The 15,914-nt window shown below is 41.7% G+C and overlaps 1 protein-coding gene across 1 annotated transcript; it reads right to left on the bottom strand.

Annotated features, from left to right (window-relative positions):
* Window positions 1-14,649: 14,649 nt before the first annotated feature.
* LOC129841046 (histidine-rich glycoprotein-like) lies at window positions 14,650-15,519 on the bottom strand. The gene has a single exon (XM_055909160.1). The coding sequence runs from the start codon at window positions 15,517-15,519 to the stop codon at window positions 14,650-14,652; it is 870 nt and encodes a 289-aa protein (XP_055765135.1).
* Window positions 15,520-15,914: the final 395 nt, after the last annotated feature.

Below are 15,914 nucleotides of genomic sequence, written 5' to 3'. Positions count from 1 at the left end.
AAATGTATTTCACAACGGGTTTGATGGTACAATGATTCACTACACAGTGACGGATTGTTTTGTCACAAAAACCTACATTTGCTGAACTATTAGAATTTTTGAAATCGTAGAATATCTATTGTTGTCACGCTCTGACCGTAGAGAGCTTTTTATGTCTCTATTTTGGTTTGATCAGGGTGTGATTTGGGTGGGCATTCTATGTTCATTTTCTATGTTTTGTGTTTCTTTGTTGTTTGGCCGGGTGTGGTTCTCAATCAGAGGCAGCTGTCTATCGTTGTCTCTGATTGAGAACCATACTTAGGTAGCTTTTTCCCACATGGTTTTTGTGTGTAGTTGTTTTCTGTTTTGTGTCTGCACCAGACAGAACTGTTTTCGTGTTGTTCTATTTTTGGTTATTTTGTCTCAGTGTTCAGTTTTAATAAAAAAAGCACGCTGCGCTTTGATCCACACCTTCTTCAACAGACGACCGTTACATTTGTCTTTGTGTGTGTGTGTGTGTGTGTGTGTGTAGTTTTCTTTTAAAATACACAAATATTGAAGCTAAGATCAGAATCAACTCCAGAATTAGGCCTTGCTCCTACAGAGGAAGTTACAACAGCTAAAATACAATGTTGGCTATCATGCAAATAGTCATTGAAAACATCAGGTAGGTCCCGAGTTAGCATGTTTCTTAATGTTGACACATTTAGCAAATAGATTTGTATTCATCACTGACGAAGGATACATATTTGATGACATGATGTAATCATACGTGACAGACGGACCTAAACTGTTGAATCAATCACATTTGCTTTATTCCACACTTCTTTTAAAATGTACAATACATTTTAATATAGAACATCACTCAATAGTAGAGAAGCAACTGTTATACACAGTGTAATATGTATGGGAATACATTTAGTCAAACCAAGCAAAACAGTCAGTTATAGGTTGTAATTGTGAGACTGAGGTGACAGTAAAATATCACAATAAACACTACTTGACATAAAGTATGTGGACACCTGCTCATCAAACATCTTATTCCAAAATCATGGGCATTAATATGGAGTTGTTTCCCCCCTTAGCTGCTATAACAGCCGTCACTCTTCTGGGAAGGCTTTCCTCTAGATGTCGGAACAGTGCTGTGGGGACTTGCTTCCATTCACCCACAAGAGCATTAGTGAGGTCAGGCACTGATAATGAGCGATAAGGCCTGGCTCGCAGTCAGCTTTCCAATTAATCCCAAAGATGTTCAATGGGGTTGAGGTCAGGGCTCTGTGCAGTCCAGTCAAGTTCTTCCACACCGATCTCAATGAATTATTTCTGTATGGACCTCTCTTTGTATACGGGGGCATTGTCATGGGGAAACAGGAAAGGACCTCACAAAACTGTTGCCGCAATGTTGGAAGTACAGAATTGTCTAGAATATCATTGTACGCTGTAGCGTTAAGATGTCCTTTCTCAGTAACTAAGGGGCCAAGCCTGAACCATGAAAAACAGTCCCAGCCCATTATTCCTCCTCCATCAAACTTTACAGATGGCACTATGCATTGGGTTAGATAGCGTTCCCCTGGCATCTGCCAAACCCTGATTCATGTGTTTCGCACTGCCAGATGGTTAACTCGTTTTGACGATCTGACTTGTTGGAAAGGTGGCATCCTATGACGGTACCACGTTGAAATTCAATGAGCTCTTCAGTAAGGCCAATATTTTGCCAATGTTTGTCTATGGAGATTGCATGGCTGTGTGCTCAATTTTATACACCTGTCAGCAACGTGTGTGGCTGAAATAGCAAAATCCATAAATTTGAAGGGGTGTCCACATACTTCTGTTTATATAGTGTATCTTCATAATTTCACTGAGATAAACAGCTATACAAGGACAAATTAAATGGCAATTTTCACGCAAAAACATAGACTCTTCCCCACACACTATTTAGGTGAACCTTGTAAAAAAAGGTCAAACCTCTCAATAGCATGAACAATATGATTAAAAAGTATGGAACAGCATAGTAACCAGGGTGATGCAAGATAATCATTCCCCTACAGTGGAGTTATCCTTTTCTTTAAACCTGAGTCAGAGCAGTTTCCCAGCCCTGCCGAGGAGGGATTAACTAAATTTACCAAAGAAGCTGAACAACAAAGTAATGGAGCTCAGACTACACCTGAATGATCTCAAACAAATATTATCCTGATGGATTTCCCCGATGATTGTAGGAGAGCAGTTCATCATCAAGATCAACAGCATGATCTGGACTGTAAAGCAGTCTCTCCTTTTCATCAGGTTCCTTCCCTCTTTTTCAGGAAAAGGTGAGTTTGGTTCATTAATTGCTACATGTCCTCTGTTGCTTAAGTCTCTGAATAATAGGAAGAGCTGAGTTCTAAGACCACAAAGAGGGCGAGATAATCAGTGGCTCTGGAGAGGTGGAACACTTAGTGTAAAACAAGTTTTATCATCACAGGATTTAAGACTAAAACACACACAGATGATGTGGTTTTTACAAATTGATTGAAGTTACTGTGGTTTTTCAAAACAAGGAAAGATATTGAGTTTCCACTCTACCTGCTGTGGCTTGTTCTTATCGGGGAAGAATGAGCGTCTATACTTCTGTCCAGGGGTTATGATTTAGCACCTACAGTATACTGTGAAGAGTTCTCAAAACAAGATCACACTCATCTAGATTAGCCTATATTTGACTAGTATATTGGTATTTAATTGAACGTGCATCTGCTGTTAAAATAGCCGATATTCAAGGGATAGTTCGGGAGGCTCTTCATATTGGAAGCAGAGTCGTAAAAATGACATCCATGACTCTCTGGAAGTAGATAAAGGGCCTCATTGCCTAAGATCCAAACTATCCATTTAACGTTAGGGGGGTCCATGTTTTTGGATGGAGTCTAATGGCTCTCTAGTAGTGTGCAGTGTCTTGGTTAGAAAGTTGAGTAAGGGTGACAGCCTTAAAAGTCTCATGCACATTCAGTCCCCATACATTTAAATATCATGATGTAATCTTAGTGACAGACAAGGAACCAAAATTCAAAGTAGAACAAAACATGAAGAAGAAGACAATGCATGACCTAATGCTGATGCTAAATGAATAGGGCAAGTCCCATATCCATCCACCCCGTCCTCTTATTAATTGTAAAAATTATAAAACAAACCAACATTCACTATAAATGCTAAACAAGGGATGCCACTTATTAAGTTAACAACACCCCAATTTGTTTTTTTATCTCAACTATTTATCAATTAAGAAATTACAATTTAGTATCTGCCCTTTGCTGTGTCTACATATGTTTAAACTACGGTTGCAGGCACTAAGACGTTCGCTGCACCGCGGTACTGGCAGAACAATTCTAATTAAATGAGTATTTAACACAACGCTCTACAGTCTTTTAGCGGAAGCTTGTCACAAACATGTACTTTTTGTGCCCACAACTGTAAGTCTAACGTGTCTCTGGCCCTCTTCGGCATGGCAGCCTTCCCTCTCTGTAGAGGTGCATCAGGGGTGAGACCATGACACTGAAGTTGTTAACGATCATTAACAAGGGGAAGATATTGCAGTAGAGGACAAGACTGGATGACACGGTGGTGGAACCAACAACCACCGGAATGGAGCTCGCCAAGATGATCACCAGGTTGGTTAAGATGATCCCAAAAGCTCTCATCTTATGTGGGTCTGTCGTCCTCTGTTTATTCTCTCCCCCTCTGCCCCCCTCTACCTCTCCTGGACCAGGCTGCTTCAGCACACGCAGGGTGAAGAAGCAGCAGATAGAAATGACAGCCACCCCAAGGCAATAGACACCAATGAGCACTTGAGCTGCAGCTTCTTCATAACCCATTGAGGCGATAGGAGAACATGCAAAAGCAAGCGACAGCAGCCAGACCAGGGTTGAACACGCCACCGCCAGGTATCGCTCCACACAGATGCAGCTCTGGATCAGGGGCCTGCAGGTCCAGGAGATGGAATACAGGAAATACACAGTCTGCCGTAACATTATAGCCTTCGGGATGAACAGGTAGCTGATCACCTCAAGGAGACCCTGGACACAGAACACCAGCTCCACTGTGAAGAGGTTTATAGGGAAGACCTGGGTGGGTTTGAGACCTCCAGAGAGACTTCCACTCAGAGAGAGCCAGAGGCACCAGACCAGAGCTGGCGTCCCCAGTAGGAAGCACAGGGCCTGGGCAGCATGGCAAAGCACTGGCACAACGTAGCCCTGGTGCAAGCAAACCTCCCATTTGTCAAGGTCAGTGAGATTTCCTGAAGAGTCGTTCATGCTTTTGGAACAATATTCAAGCGCGCCTGAGATATGAGAGAGGGGAGAATACACAATTCATGACTTTATGGTACAATATATTATTGGCAAAAAAAAAAAATTCTATACTGATGCAAACATACATAAACATACTTTGATATACGCAAGTCTACTCTATTGTCAGTCAAAACATTGTGCATTGTCTCAGAAAGGCTGAATGAAAACATGATGAGGAGATGTAAAATAAGTAGCTTGAGATAACATACTCAGGGATGTTAAAATGTCAAATAACCTACCCTAGTTGTTTTGGTAAGTCAGAACTTGCTTTGTGATATTCGTACTTCTCTCTCCAGCAGAAGGCTTAGTCCAACCTGATGGTACAACACCTACATGTATGAGTGATTATAGCCAAAGCTCTCTGTCCTGTGTTCTTCCTGACAAGTCACGTGTTGTGTTATTTACATACACACACCTGTGGGCAGTGATGAATTGAGCACCATTCTATGATAACTTTAAAGGAAGTCATTTTATTTGACTAGAAATCCTATCATATATCATATCATCCTACCTAACGTATCATGAACAAAACACAGATTAATAAAATGCACATGAAAGCAAGCACACACACACACCTGCTCACTGATTTGCATTCAGGCATTGTTGGAAATGGAAGCATCGTTACTCATATCCCTCAGCACCTGTCTGTCTCAGCCACAGGTTAGCCCAGCCACCGGAAAGGTCTGACTGTGTCACCTTACATGATCAAATCATATGGGCTTCAGACATACACAGTGTTAGTCTGTTTCAAATAGAATGTCTCTCTAATTGTGTTAGAGCATCCTACAGTACAGGTCAGGATTCCCCAATATTTGGCCCACATTGGTTTCTTTGGGGTCCAAATTTTTTTTTCATTGTTAGACATAAAATAACAAAATTACAGGTAAATCAGTTGAAAGTAATTTTAGTAAATCTGTTTCTAATTTTTCCCATGTTTAAATAGAGAGGCATATTTGATTGTATTTCAGTGTAATCACAGTTTGAATTGATTGGGTCCATACCTGCAAACATTTTTGAGACATCTCTCTCAAAATCTCCATCAGCCACATCAAATCATTGATGTAGTTGCATGCTATAGATCGTTACATGTTAGCTGTCCCCATAAGATAACCTGGAACACTCAGCCCTATGCTAACAAGACCAGCTGGCCACGTTATCAGCCAATTAGAAATGTTGACATAGTTTGACGTGATTAAACCCTTTTTTCTGAAAGCATAAGTCAAACCGCACAATCTACCAATCAAAGTTACTAAAACGCGAGCAACATTTCAACTGGACGAAGGGCTGACAGTGTAGTGATCCTGGCTCCTGCAAATTTTCGCAGTTTACCTCAACTGTGAATCCCAGGTAAGATGTTCTTTTTTACTTTGAAATGTAGAATTGCATGAAGCAAAAACCTTTCAAATAAAGATTACAAGTGCATTTAGTGAGGAGCTTCCTGGAGTCTCACTCGCATACCGACATAGGCTACTGCTATATTAGTAATTGTCGCTACAATATGGGCTACAGTATAATACATAGATGCGTAGTCTACACTCTTTGAGCATCGGGGACCAGCATCTAACCATTTCCTTAACAAAATAGCTTGACATGAAGGGGGCCTCAAACCCTCGGTTGCTGTACCCCTAAGAGTCAGAGTTACCCTCCTTTAGGTGTGGTGTCGTCCACCTGGCAGCGATGGCAATAGAAGTACAGCTATTTGACAAGCCCATAAGGCTCTTCAGCTTTTCAGAACAATGTACAATAAACACACATGGTGTATAGACCTTCCCCCTGTACTGTTTGACCTTCCAGAAATAACACTGGACCTCATTCATATGCCCCTATACCGGGATGTGGGAGCCATTGACCATCATGACAGAAGAAAAAGCAGAGGTAGGTGTTTGTTCGATTTCTCATTTAATATGTTTATTATTATTCTAAAATAGACCTATAATGTCATTCCCATACAGATTCATTGTATTTTCTCAACAGATCATGACTGAAGACACAGAGGAGATGCGCCTGTCTCAGATCCTTATCCATCATGACACCCCAATATCCAAGCCTGTGCCACCCCGGGCAAGGAGGCTTGCTGGTGTGGAGGAGATGTGCCTGTCTCAGATCCTTATCCATCATGACACCCCAATATCCAAGCCTGTGCCACCCCGGGCAAGGAGGCTTGCTGGTGTGGAGGAGATGTGCCTGTCTCAGATCCTTATCCATCATGACACCCCAATATCCAAGCCTGTGCCACCCCGGGCAAGGAGGCTTGCTGGTGTGGAGGAGAAGGTGGATGTCTTGATTGCCAGGGCTGAATTTGATACAGTGAAGGAGTCATGTGTGCTCCCGGGCCAATTGGCAACAACATTTGTGAAGGCTAGTGTGGCATTGCAGACTACTCACACATTGATAGAGTGGAAGTTCTTTTGATTAACATACTGAAGGGCCAGACCCTATCAGGAGAAATGGTAAGGCTAGGTCAGGTACTTATAAGGCCCACTGAAATAATACATTTTGGTGGGGTGCAAACTCTACTTATGTAGACATGTTTTGACAGAAGCTTGTCATCGTCACTGACCTTTATTGCCAAACAGGGCCCATCCACAGGACCAAGGACATTGGGGAAGTTGGCCACCTCCCCAAAAAAATGTTGGTGCTTATTTGTTCAGCAGCAGTTGATGGGATCTTGATGACTCTTTACACATGACGACACAGTGCATCACACACTGCACTAACCACCCGACTCACAGAGGACTGAATAACTCCCACTGTCCCTGCGAGCAAGGCTTTAAAGGATCCCAATGCTAGGAATCTCAGGGCTATCATCATTTGTAGAATGATTGGAAGAGGGCATGATCTCATGGTTTTTCTTTTTAAGTTTTCATTTAGAAGTTCAGCCAAGTACATGATAGTGTCGTGGTAGTTGGTATTGCCTCAGTAGAAAATAGTCAGGGACACGTAGAGTATCTATCTGATCTCTGAGGGGCCTCTGTGGGTATGCCCTCTCTCTCTCTCCTGCTCTCTAGCAGCTACTCAAAGAACTTCCATCCTTTAATGTTCAGTATCATATTAGGCTTTGAAAAAATAAATATTCCTGTTTGATTCTTCTGTTTTTGACTATTGCCCTTTTGTTTTGTTTGACTATTATTATTTTCACAACTTTTCTAGTCAAAACATTTAGCTTTGTGTGCATTTGATTTTATATGACCATTTCAACTATGTAATTAAAAACTTTTAAATTAAGGTTTCCATTGATGAGTGTAGTGCTGACCTCCTTGGCCCAGTCTGCACACGAAAAGGGTTCAACTGTCCTAAAGTTAAGTAATGCATTATTTTCAAGAATTACATTTCTTCTTAACTTAATAACCTGTTGAGGATGGGGGCGCTGTTGAGACTATTTATGCTAATTGGGTAATTTTTGAAACGGCTTCCCACAAAATCCTTGATCGTACAATATGCATATTATTATTATTATTGGATAGAAAACAGTCTATAGTTTCTATAGGAGTTGAAATTTTGTCTCTAAGTGGAACAGAGCCCATTCTACAGCAATTTCCCTGACATGGATTCAGATTTCAGAAATGTTGGCCACTGTTCTGAAGTCAGTTAAAAGGGCACTGATATTGCTATGACTGTACGGACACTTCTTACGTCTTCCCCTGGATGCCTTTACGTGATGACAATTCCAATGGGGTCGATTGCGCGTTCACAGGCCCTATAAATCAAAAAACCCTGTAGCAAGCAAGTCTTTTCTTGGTGCGTCACGCGCGTGGAGGACACCGACCCTCTCCTGTTCCAAGCTTTAGTTTAGCCTGTTATATTTCTCCGGTCATCTTTTCACTCGTTATAGGAGTTAAAAACATCATAAGGTAGTTAATTTAAAGCGTTTTATAGCAATTTATATCCGTTTAGTGCGATTTTGGGACATTTATTTCTTTAACGCTGTGAATAGCTGGGCACGCTTTCAGTTCATCCCGAACGCAGTTGGCATTTCCACATGGCAAGAGGACAGCTTTCCACCAAAAGACGATTACTCCCAAGAAAGGATCCTTTGCCCAAGATACTGATGGAAGAACAGCTCAAGGTAGGACATTTTTATTATGATAAATCGTGTTTCTGTCGAAACATTTTAGTGGCTTAGGACGCCATGTTTTTTGACGTAGCTTCGCTTGGCGCAAACTGTATTGAAAAGTAAGGATAAATAAAAAAATGTAATTCCGCAATTGTATTAAGAATTAAATTGTCTATCAATCCCTGTCCACCCTATATTTTTTAGTCACGTTTATGAGTATTTATGTATAAGAGTAGATCACTGTCTAAGTGGCGCAAGGACATTTTCTGACCAGCTTGTCTACATTTCACATTGTCTAACCATGATTTTGGTGGCTAAATATAAACATTTTCGATCAAACTGTATATGCATGTTGTAATGTGATGTTACAGGAGTGTCATCGGAAGAATTCTGAGAAGGTTAGTGAAAAAATTAATATCTTTTGGCGATGTTGACTTTTATCGCTCACTTTGGCTAGAATCAATGCTGGGCTGCTATGTGCTATGTGCTATGCTAATATAACGATTTATTGTGTTTTCGCTGTAAGACACTTAGAAAATCTGAAATATTGTCTGTATTCACAGGATCTGTGTCTTTCGATTCGTGTATGCTGTGTATTTTTACGAAATGTTTGATGATTAGTAAGTAGGTAAACACGTTGCTCTAAGTAGTTTTTCTATTCCATTTGTGACGGTGGGTGCAATTGTAACCTATGCCATCTACCTGAAATATGCACTTTTTTCTAACAAAACCTATCCCATACCATAAATATGTTATCAGACTGTCATCTAATGAGTTTTTTTGTTGGTTGGGGGCTATAAATATCTTAGTTTAGCCGAATTGGTGATGGCTACTGGTGTTGGTGGACAAATAAAAGATGGTGGATTATGCTAATGTGTTTTTAGGTAATAGATGTACATCTTTACATATTGTGTCTTCCCTGTAAAACATTTTAAAAATCGGACATGTTGACTGGATTCACAAGATCTGTGTCTTTCATTAGCTGTATTGGACTTTAATGTGTGAAAGTTAAATATTTAAAAAAAAAATTTTTTTTGAATTTCGCGGCACTGGTTTTTCAGTGGGGGGGGGGGGGGGTGCCGCTAGCGCCACGCTGATCCTAGACAGGTTTTAAGAACATTAACTTAAGAACATTTCCAATAACTTTTTTGAGGAATAGCAACTTTGCATAACTTTCTCCTTAAGTCATCAGTCTGAAGTTAAGGAAAAAATGGCAGTTGGAAATTTCTTTTTAAGAAGGTTTTGTGAATCTGGGCCCAGGTCCTTAGCTTATTGATGAGCTTTGTGTGCACTATGGTGTTGAACACTGAGCTGTACTCAATAAACAGCATTCTCACTTACATTGGTTCATCCTTTAAAAGTTGCAGCGTACTGGGGCTCAGCTTACATGGTGCAGCATAATTCTATGGCACGTTATTTAAGTGTGAACCACTGGTACCATTAATGCTAGTTAGTGCTAATTTGACCACCAGAGGGCATCTTTGAGAAGCATTTCATAGCCTTCAATAGTGGCTTTACTAGAGAATCCAGGCACGCGGGAGACCGGGGTCCAATTCGCCAACAGGGTGGAAGGAGTAGGCTGTCTTTGTAAATAAGAATTTGTTCTTAACTGGTTCTATGTGTGTCATTTCATAGTTGTGATGTCTTCACTATTGTTCTACAATGTAGAAAACAGTAAAAATAAAGAACATCCCTGCAATGAGTAAGTGTGTCCAAACTTTTGACTGGTACTTGCTTAATTAATTTGATTAATATTATGCTGTTTATATTCCAAGAAAAACTAAAAACCCTCTGCGTTTCTGTTAGGATGGAATGGAAAATATAGCGCTGTACAACATGACAGTCGGGAGTATAGTACTGGGCTATTTCGCTAAAGAATCCCAGTGTCGTGCGCCGGGGCCAGGGACTGCGGGAGAACTAGGTTCAATTCCCCAATGGGGAGGAAGGAGTATGCTGTCCTTGTAAATAAGGACTGACTTGCCCAGTTAAATAAAGGTTAAACTAAGAGCATAACATTCCTACAACCTAATTTTATAATTCTAGTCTAACCAATACCCAATCAGAGATTCAGTGTAAATAAAAATCTCATTGATTTATCAAGACCAGTCCCCATTCTTGTCTCAGAGCAGCGTGAAACGGTGCTGAAATAGTTGTAGGCTATTGCTTCAAATCCTTTTTCTTCTAACTTCAAAATGCTATTTAAATAAATAAGACCTTCACAACTTTTAACAGCACATTACTCAACACTATTGAGACTTTTGTCGCCTATGGAAGGCCTACAGTATATCGAAAAATGTGACGTGACACTCCGCCAATAATTACATATAGAGGATTGGCAGATTGGATGATATTTCTGTAATTCAGTGATATTTATTCAGATATTAATTCGTTATGGATCCATTTTTATCATCATTTTATTAATGAAAGCATAAAGATGCCATTATTTGTTACATTGTTTTAGTTTGAACCTGCAGACTGGCACTAAGAACAGAACAGCGGGAACGTTTCCCTAGTCAGCACCATTATTAGTGCAATGCCCCTTAAAATGTGTTGCCGGTGTGCTGCCATGGGCTAGGTCGGTCATCTGTGCCCGGCTCTGCGGCCCATCCCGTGCCCACTGCCCTCGTGTCTTGAACCTTGCGCGCTTTCAGTGGATACAGCTGGAGAATTGCAAGGCAATCCCATTGTGCACCACTTGGGAGCCATGACCAATATGACCAATATATATTGTCCTACTAATAACAGTTTAATAATATATCTATGAGCATATCAAACTGGCTTTTATATACATATAAATTCATATTAATAATAATTGCTTATTATAAAAAACTAACAATATTTTGGAGATTGTTTCATTATCAAATAATGTAAAATGATCAAGAAAAAGGCCATTCTTGAACATGGGGAGAGAAACAAAAAACCTACAGTCCTCTCATGGGTCTCCCAGTCGAGGGCGGCACGGGTATTGAACCAGCATCTGTAGCAACACAGCTTGTACTGCTACGAAGTGACCGTTGCGCCACTCAGGTGCTGTATAACGTGACCGGTCGGGAGTGGCCTACAGTACTACAGTAAGAACAAAATAATCCTAACAAAATAAAATATTAATAACAGTGTGACAACAGTTTAAGTAAGTAATACTGAAGTCGTGCACAATTATCATTTTCTATTTAGGTTTATGTCGCCAATTCATTGTTAGTTAAAGACGCAGTAGTACCCAAAAGCATAACCAGTGCTCTAACTCCCCTTTGTGCTGGTCTGGAGCAATGAAGTGGTGACACAGGGTACCGTACTAAACCACAAATCAACCTCAAAGTCCCGCAGCATAATCACAAAACTTTTAGAGGAGCAATCACTGTAGTTGTTCATTTTGTTTAGGTGGTAAAGGGCAGCGTGGAGTGCAATTGAGATTCCATCTGTGGATCTGTTGGGGTGGTCAGCAAATTAGAGTGGACTCAGGGTATCTGGGATGTTGGAGTTGATGTGGGCCATGACCAGCCTTTCAAAGCACTTCATGATTACAGACGTGAGTGCTACATTGAGCATGAATAAGAATTAAGCTCATCTGGTAGTGAGGTATCATTGGTCAACTCACAGCTGGGTTTATCGTTGTAATCCATAATGGTCTGTCATTCTTTTCACAAGCAACATGCGTCGGAGACATTGATCCTCTATTGTCCTTTGTCCTAAACCCCGACCCTAAGCAACATTGGCTATGTTCTGGTTTCAATGACAGACTCTTTTGGCATAAAGGAACTACATCACTGCCTGTCACAACCTTATCTGCTTTAATATAATACAAAATAGTAAGCTAACAAGATTAACCTTTTTTTATGAGTGCATTTTGCAAGTGGCTAGTTTAGTTTGCAGTGGTTTAGGAGAAAGTAGTTTTTCCTACAAACTTTGGTTTCGATCGCAATGTTCTGCCATGTCCGCCTCATGATTTCTTGGGAAAGTTGTCTGTCTGAAAAGGACCCACCCTGGAACAATATTTGCTCCCTTAAAAAAAATAGCCAAAACAGTCCTCAGTTGAAACCAGACCCATTGTTTCGTAGGGTCGGGTTTTCGAGGTTAGGAGTTAAATGCGGTAGCCCTAGTGTTTAGATTAGCCTGGAACTCACCCTTAACCCGTGGTTTCTGGTTGGGAAATGAGCAGATCATCACTAGTGGGACGACGTTGTCAATGCACATCCTTATGAAGCCTGTGACTGAGGTTGTAAAAGCTTGATGCTGATGGAGCATTCTCCATCATATTCCAGTTGTGGTATACCAGGAGGTCTTCCCCTGGGGTTGGTGATAGAGGGGAGGTACGTGCCGCGACGTTGGCTCCCTCTGCTGGGAGTAGACGGGCTGGGCACCCCGACGCTGATGGCTCCAAGTAGAGGTAATTAGCGGAGAGTGCTAACCAGCCGTGCAGGCCACATAAAAGGAGTACCGTGGCACTCTGCGAGGAGAGACAGAGAGAGACAGACACGGAGAAGAACCTGAGGAGAAGGACAGAGTCAAACCTAGGTTACTTTGTTGTTGTGTTTATTTTGTTGCCTAGTAAAGTCGTGTTTTCTGACTAGAACCTCCCTGTCTCTGTGTTAATCTCTGCACGCTCAACCCAACACCCCACGGTTTACCACACAGTCAACAGGTTCCAAACAGCCTTGTAGCACGACATCTGCTTGCTCAGATCACCTCTGTACCATTCTTATCACCGGACCTTCCTGTTTCAGCCTCTGCCTGTTAACAGGAGTGATCTGACTGGCCAAAGGGAGGTCGAGGAAGTGCCTTGTATGTGTCCTAATGTGTCGGATAACAGTGATCCATGGTGTTAGCACCTCTAATGGAGAGGTGGTTTTGCTGCCGATGGTGTAGCAGTGGGGCTATAGAGGTGTGAAAGCTCATCCAGCTTCACATTCTTGGACCCCGGGGGGTAGGAGATGGTGAAGTTGAACCAAGTGAATAGCAGGGCCCAACGAGCATGCCTGGAGTTGAGGTGCTCGGTGGTGACGAGATTTTACAGGTTCTTGTGATTCGTACACACTATGAAAGGGTATAGAAAGCACGGTCGTAGCATTCCGGCACGGTCTGTAATCCTTCCAGAAGGTTGTGAAGTACCTCCTTGTTTCTTCCTGGTCTGAGTCTGCTGGGTCAGTCATGGTCAGTTTGTACTATCAGGACTCAGGAGAAGACCCAGACACAGACAGTTCGAGTCACAGATGTTTATTACAAAACAGGGAGCACGCAAATGACAGATCAAGGGCAGGCAGAGGTCAGTAATCAAGGGCAGATTCAAGGTCAGTAATCCAGGGCAGATTCAATAAGGTACAGAACGGCAGGCAGGCTCAGGACCAGACCAGCGTGTTTTCCCATTTTGTAGTTTTTCTAGTTGCTGTTTTCTAGTCCTCCCGGTTCTGACCATTCTGCCTGTTAAGACTTGTCGATGACGTGTTGCTGCACATGAGCTTAGCTAGCCAACTTCACCTTGACATTGGCTACAGGTGTGATCAGTGATTTCTATTGGAGAGAGAGTTTCTAGGAATCTTCATACTGTACTATCTTTGGTGGTAGTTCATAAAGTTCAAACAGCAGTGTTGTGGAGATTTTGTTCTAGCCTCTGTCTCACTTCTTCCTCCTCCCATTAAAAACACAGCATTTTATGTGGTTCATCAGCTGTCTCATCTGCTCTGAGGCTGCACACTCATTTTTACCAATGTACTCTGCCAATAACACTCGATACCAACTGTCGCTATTACACTGTCAGAGAAAAAAGGCAAGTCATTTTATTTGAGTAGAAATCAAAACAATTCATGAAGGTACAAAACACAAATTAAAAAAAATGCACACACACACACACACACAGACACAAACACACACAACCAGATGGATTTTCAACCTGCTCAGGTATTTGCATTTTGGCCTGAGCAGAAATCGAAGCATCATCACTCATATTACTCAGCACCTGTCTGTCCCAGCCACAGGTTAACCCAGCCACCTGCAAGGACTGACTCTTTCACCTTACATAATCAAATCATATGGGCTTCAGAAATACAGTACACCGTTTTAGTCTATTGTTTGGATTCGGGATCTATCTTTAAATGCATTGTGAGTACAGTGTAGATTTGTACTTACAAGTAAACCATATGTGATATCTTCTTTTTTTAAAGTACTGCCAAATCAGAATGAATTTAGCCGCTGTTAGGTACGTGTCAGCTAACCTCTTTGTCTAAACAATATTACATTTCTCCTTTGTGCTCACCAGAGATATGTTATATTTTAAACAAGTGTAGCTTTTAAGTCACTAATTTAAGTTTATTTTTTTGTCTGCGCAACTGGTTGTTTAGTCTGGTTTATGGAATGAGATTGGCTGTGGACGTGTTCCGTGTGATGCTTGGATGATGAAGATTGGCTGTGGACGTGTTCCGTGTGATGCTTGGATGATGAAGATTGGCTGTGGACGTGTTCCGTGTGATGCTTGGATGATGAAGATTGGCTGTGGACGTGTTCCGTGTGATGCTTGGATGATGAAGATTGGCTGTGGACGTGTTCCGTGTGATGCTTGGATGATGAAGATTGGCTGTGGACGTGTTCCGTGTGATGCTTGGATGATGAAGATTGGCTGTGGACGTGTTCCGTGTGATGCTTGGATGATGAAGATTGGCTGTGGACGTGTTCCGTGTGATGCTTGGATGATGAAGATTGGCTGTGGACGTGTTCCGTGTGATGCTTGGATGATGAAGATTGGCTGTGGACGTGTTCCGTGTGATGCTTGGATGATGAAGATTGGCTGTGGACGTGTTTCGTGTGATGCTTGGATGATGAAGATTGGCTGTGGACGTGTTCCGTGTGATGCTTGGATGATGAAGATTGGCTGTGGACGTGTTTCGTGTGATGCTTGGATGATGAAGATTGGCTGTGGACGTGTTTTGTGTGATGCTTGGATGATGAAGATTGGCTGTGGACGTGTTTCGTGTGATGCTTGGATGATGAAGATTGGCTGTGGACGTGTTCCATGTGATGCTTGGATGATGAAGATTGGCTGTGGACGTGTTCCGTGTGATGCTTGGATGATGAAGATTGGCTGTGGACGTGTTCCGTGTGATGCTTGGATGATGAAGATTGGCTGTGGACGTGTTCCGTGTGATGCTTGGATGATGAAGATTGGCTGTGGACGTGTTCCATGTGATGCTTGGATGATGAAGTTTGCGTTTATCTTTTACAATCAAAGGTGAAATTGAGAAATAACGTTGTGAAGACCTTTAATATCCATCAGTACAACATTTTATTTAGCTGCTTTCAGGCAGCAACGCTGTTAGACGTGTTAGTTGCAGCATACGCTCTGTTGCTACTGTTCTGATCACACATCTGGAATTGCATGCTGCAGGGAATCACTCAACAATGATCACAAATATGTAATTTCAAAGGTTTAAGGTTTCCAAGAATCCCCAATCCTTTAGATGGCAGACAACAGGGTGACTGGCATGCTAGACCAACATGTTTATAGACATAAGTAGTTGCCAGTAGATAGAGACAACCATAAGATTTGAAATTCTAACAACCACATCCTTCCTTTAGAG

Source organism: Salvelinus fontinalis, chromosome 42 (genome assembly GCF_029448725.1).
Source record: "Salvelinus fontinalis isolate EN_2023a chromosome 42, ASM2944872v1, whole genome shotgun sequence".
Taxonomy (NCBI): domain Eukaryota; kingdom Metazoa; phylum Chordata; class Actinopteri; order Salmoniformes; family Salmonidae; genus Salvelinus; species Salvelinus fontinalis.
This window is presented reverse-complemented; position numbering and strand designations above follow the sequence as displayed.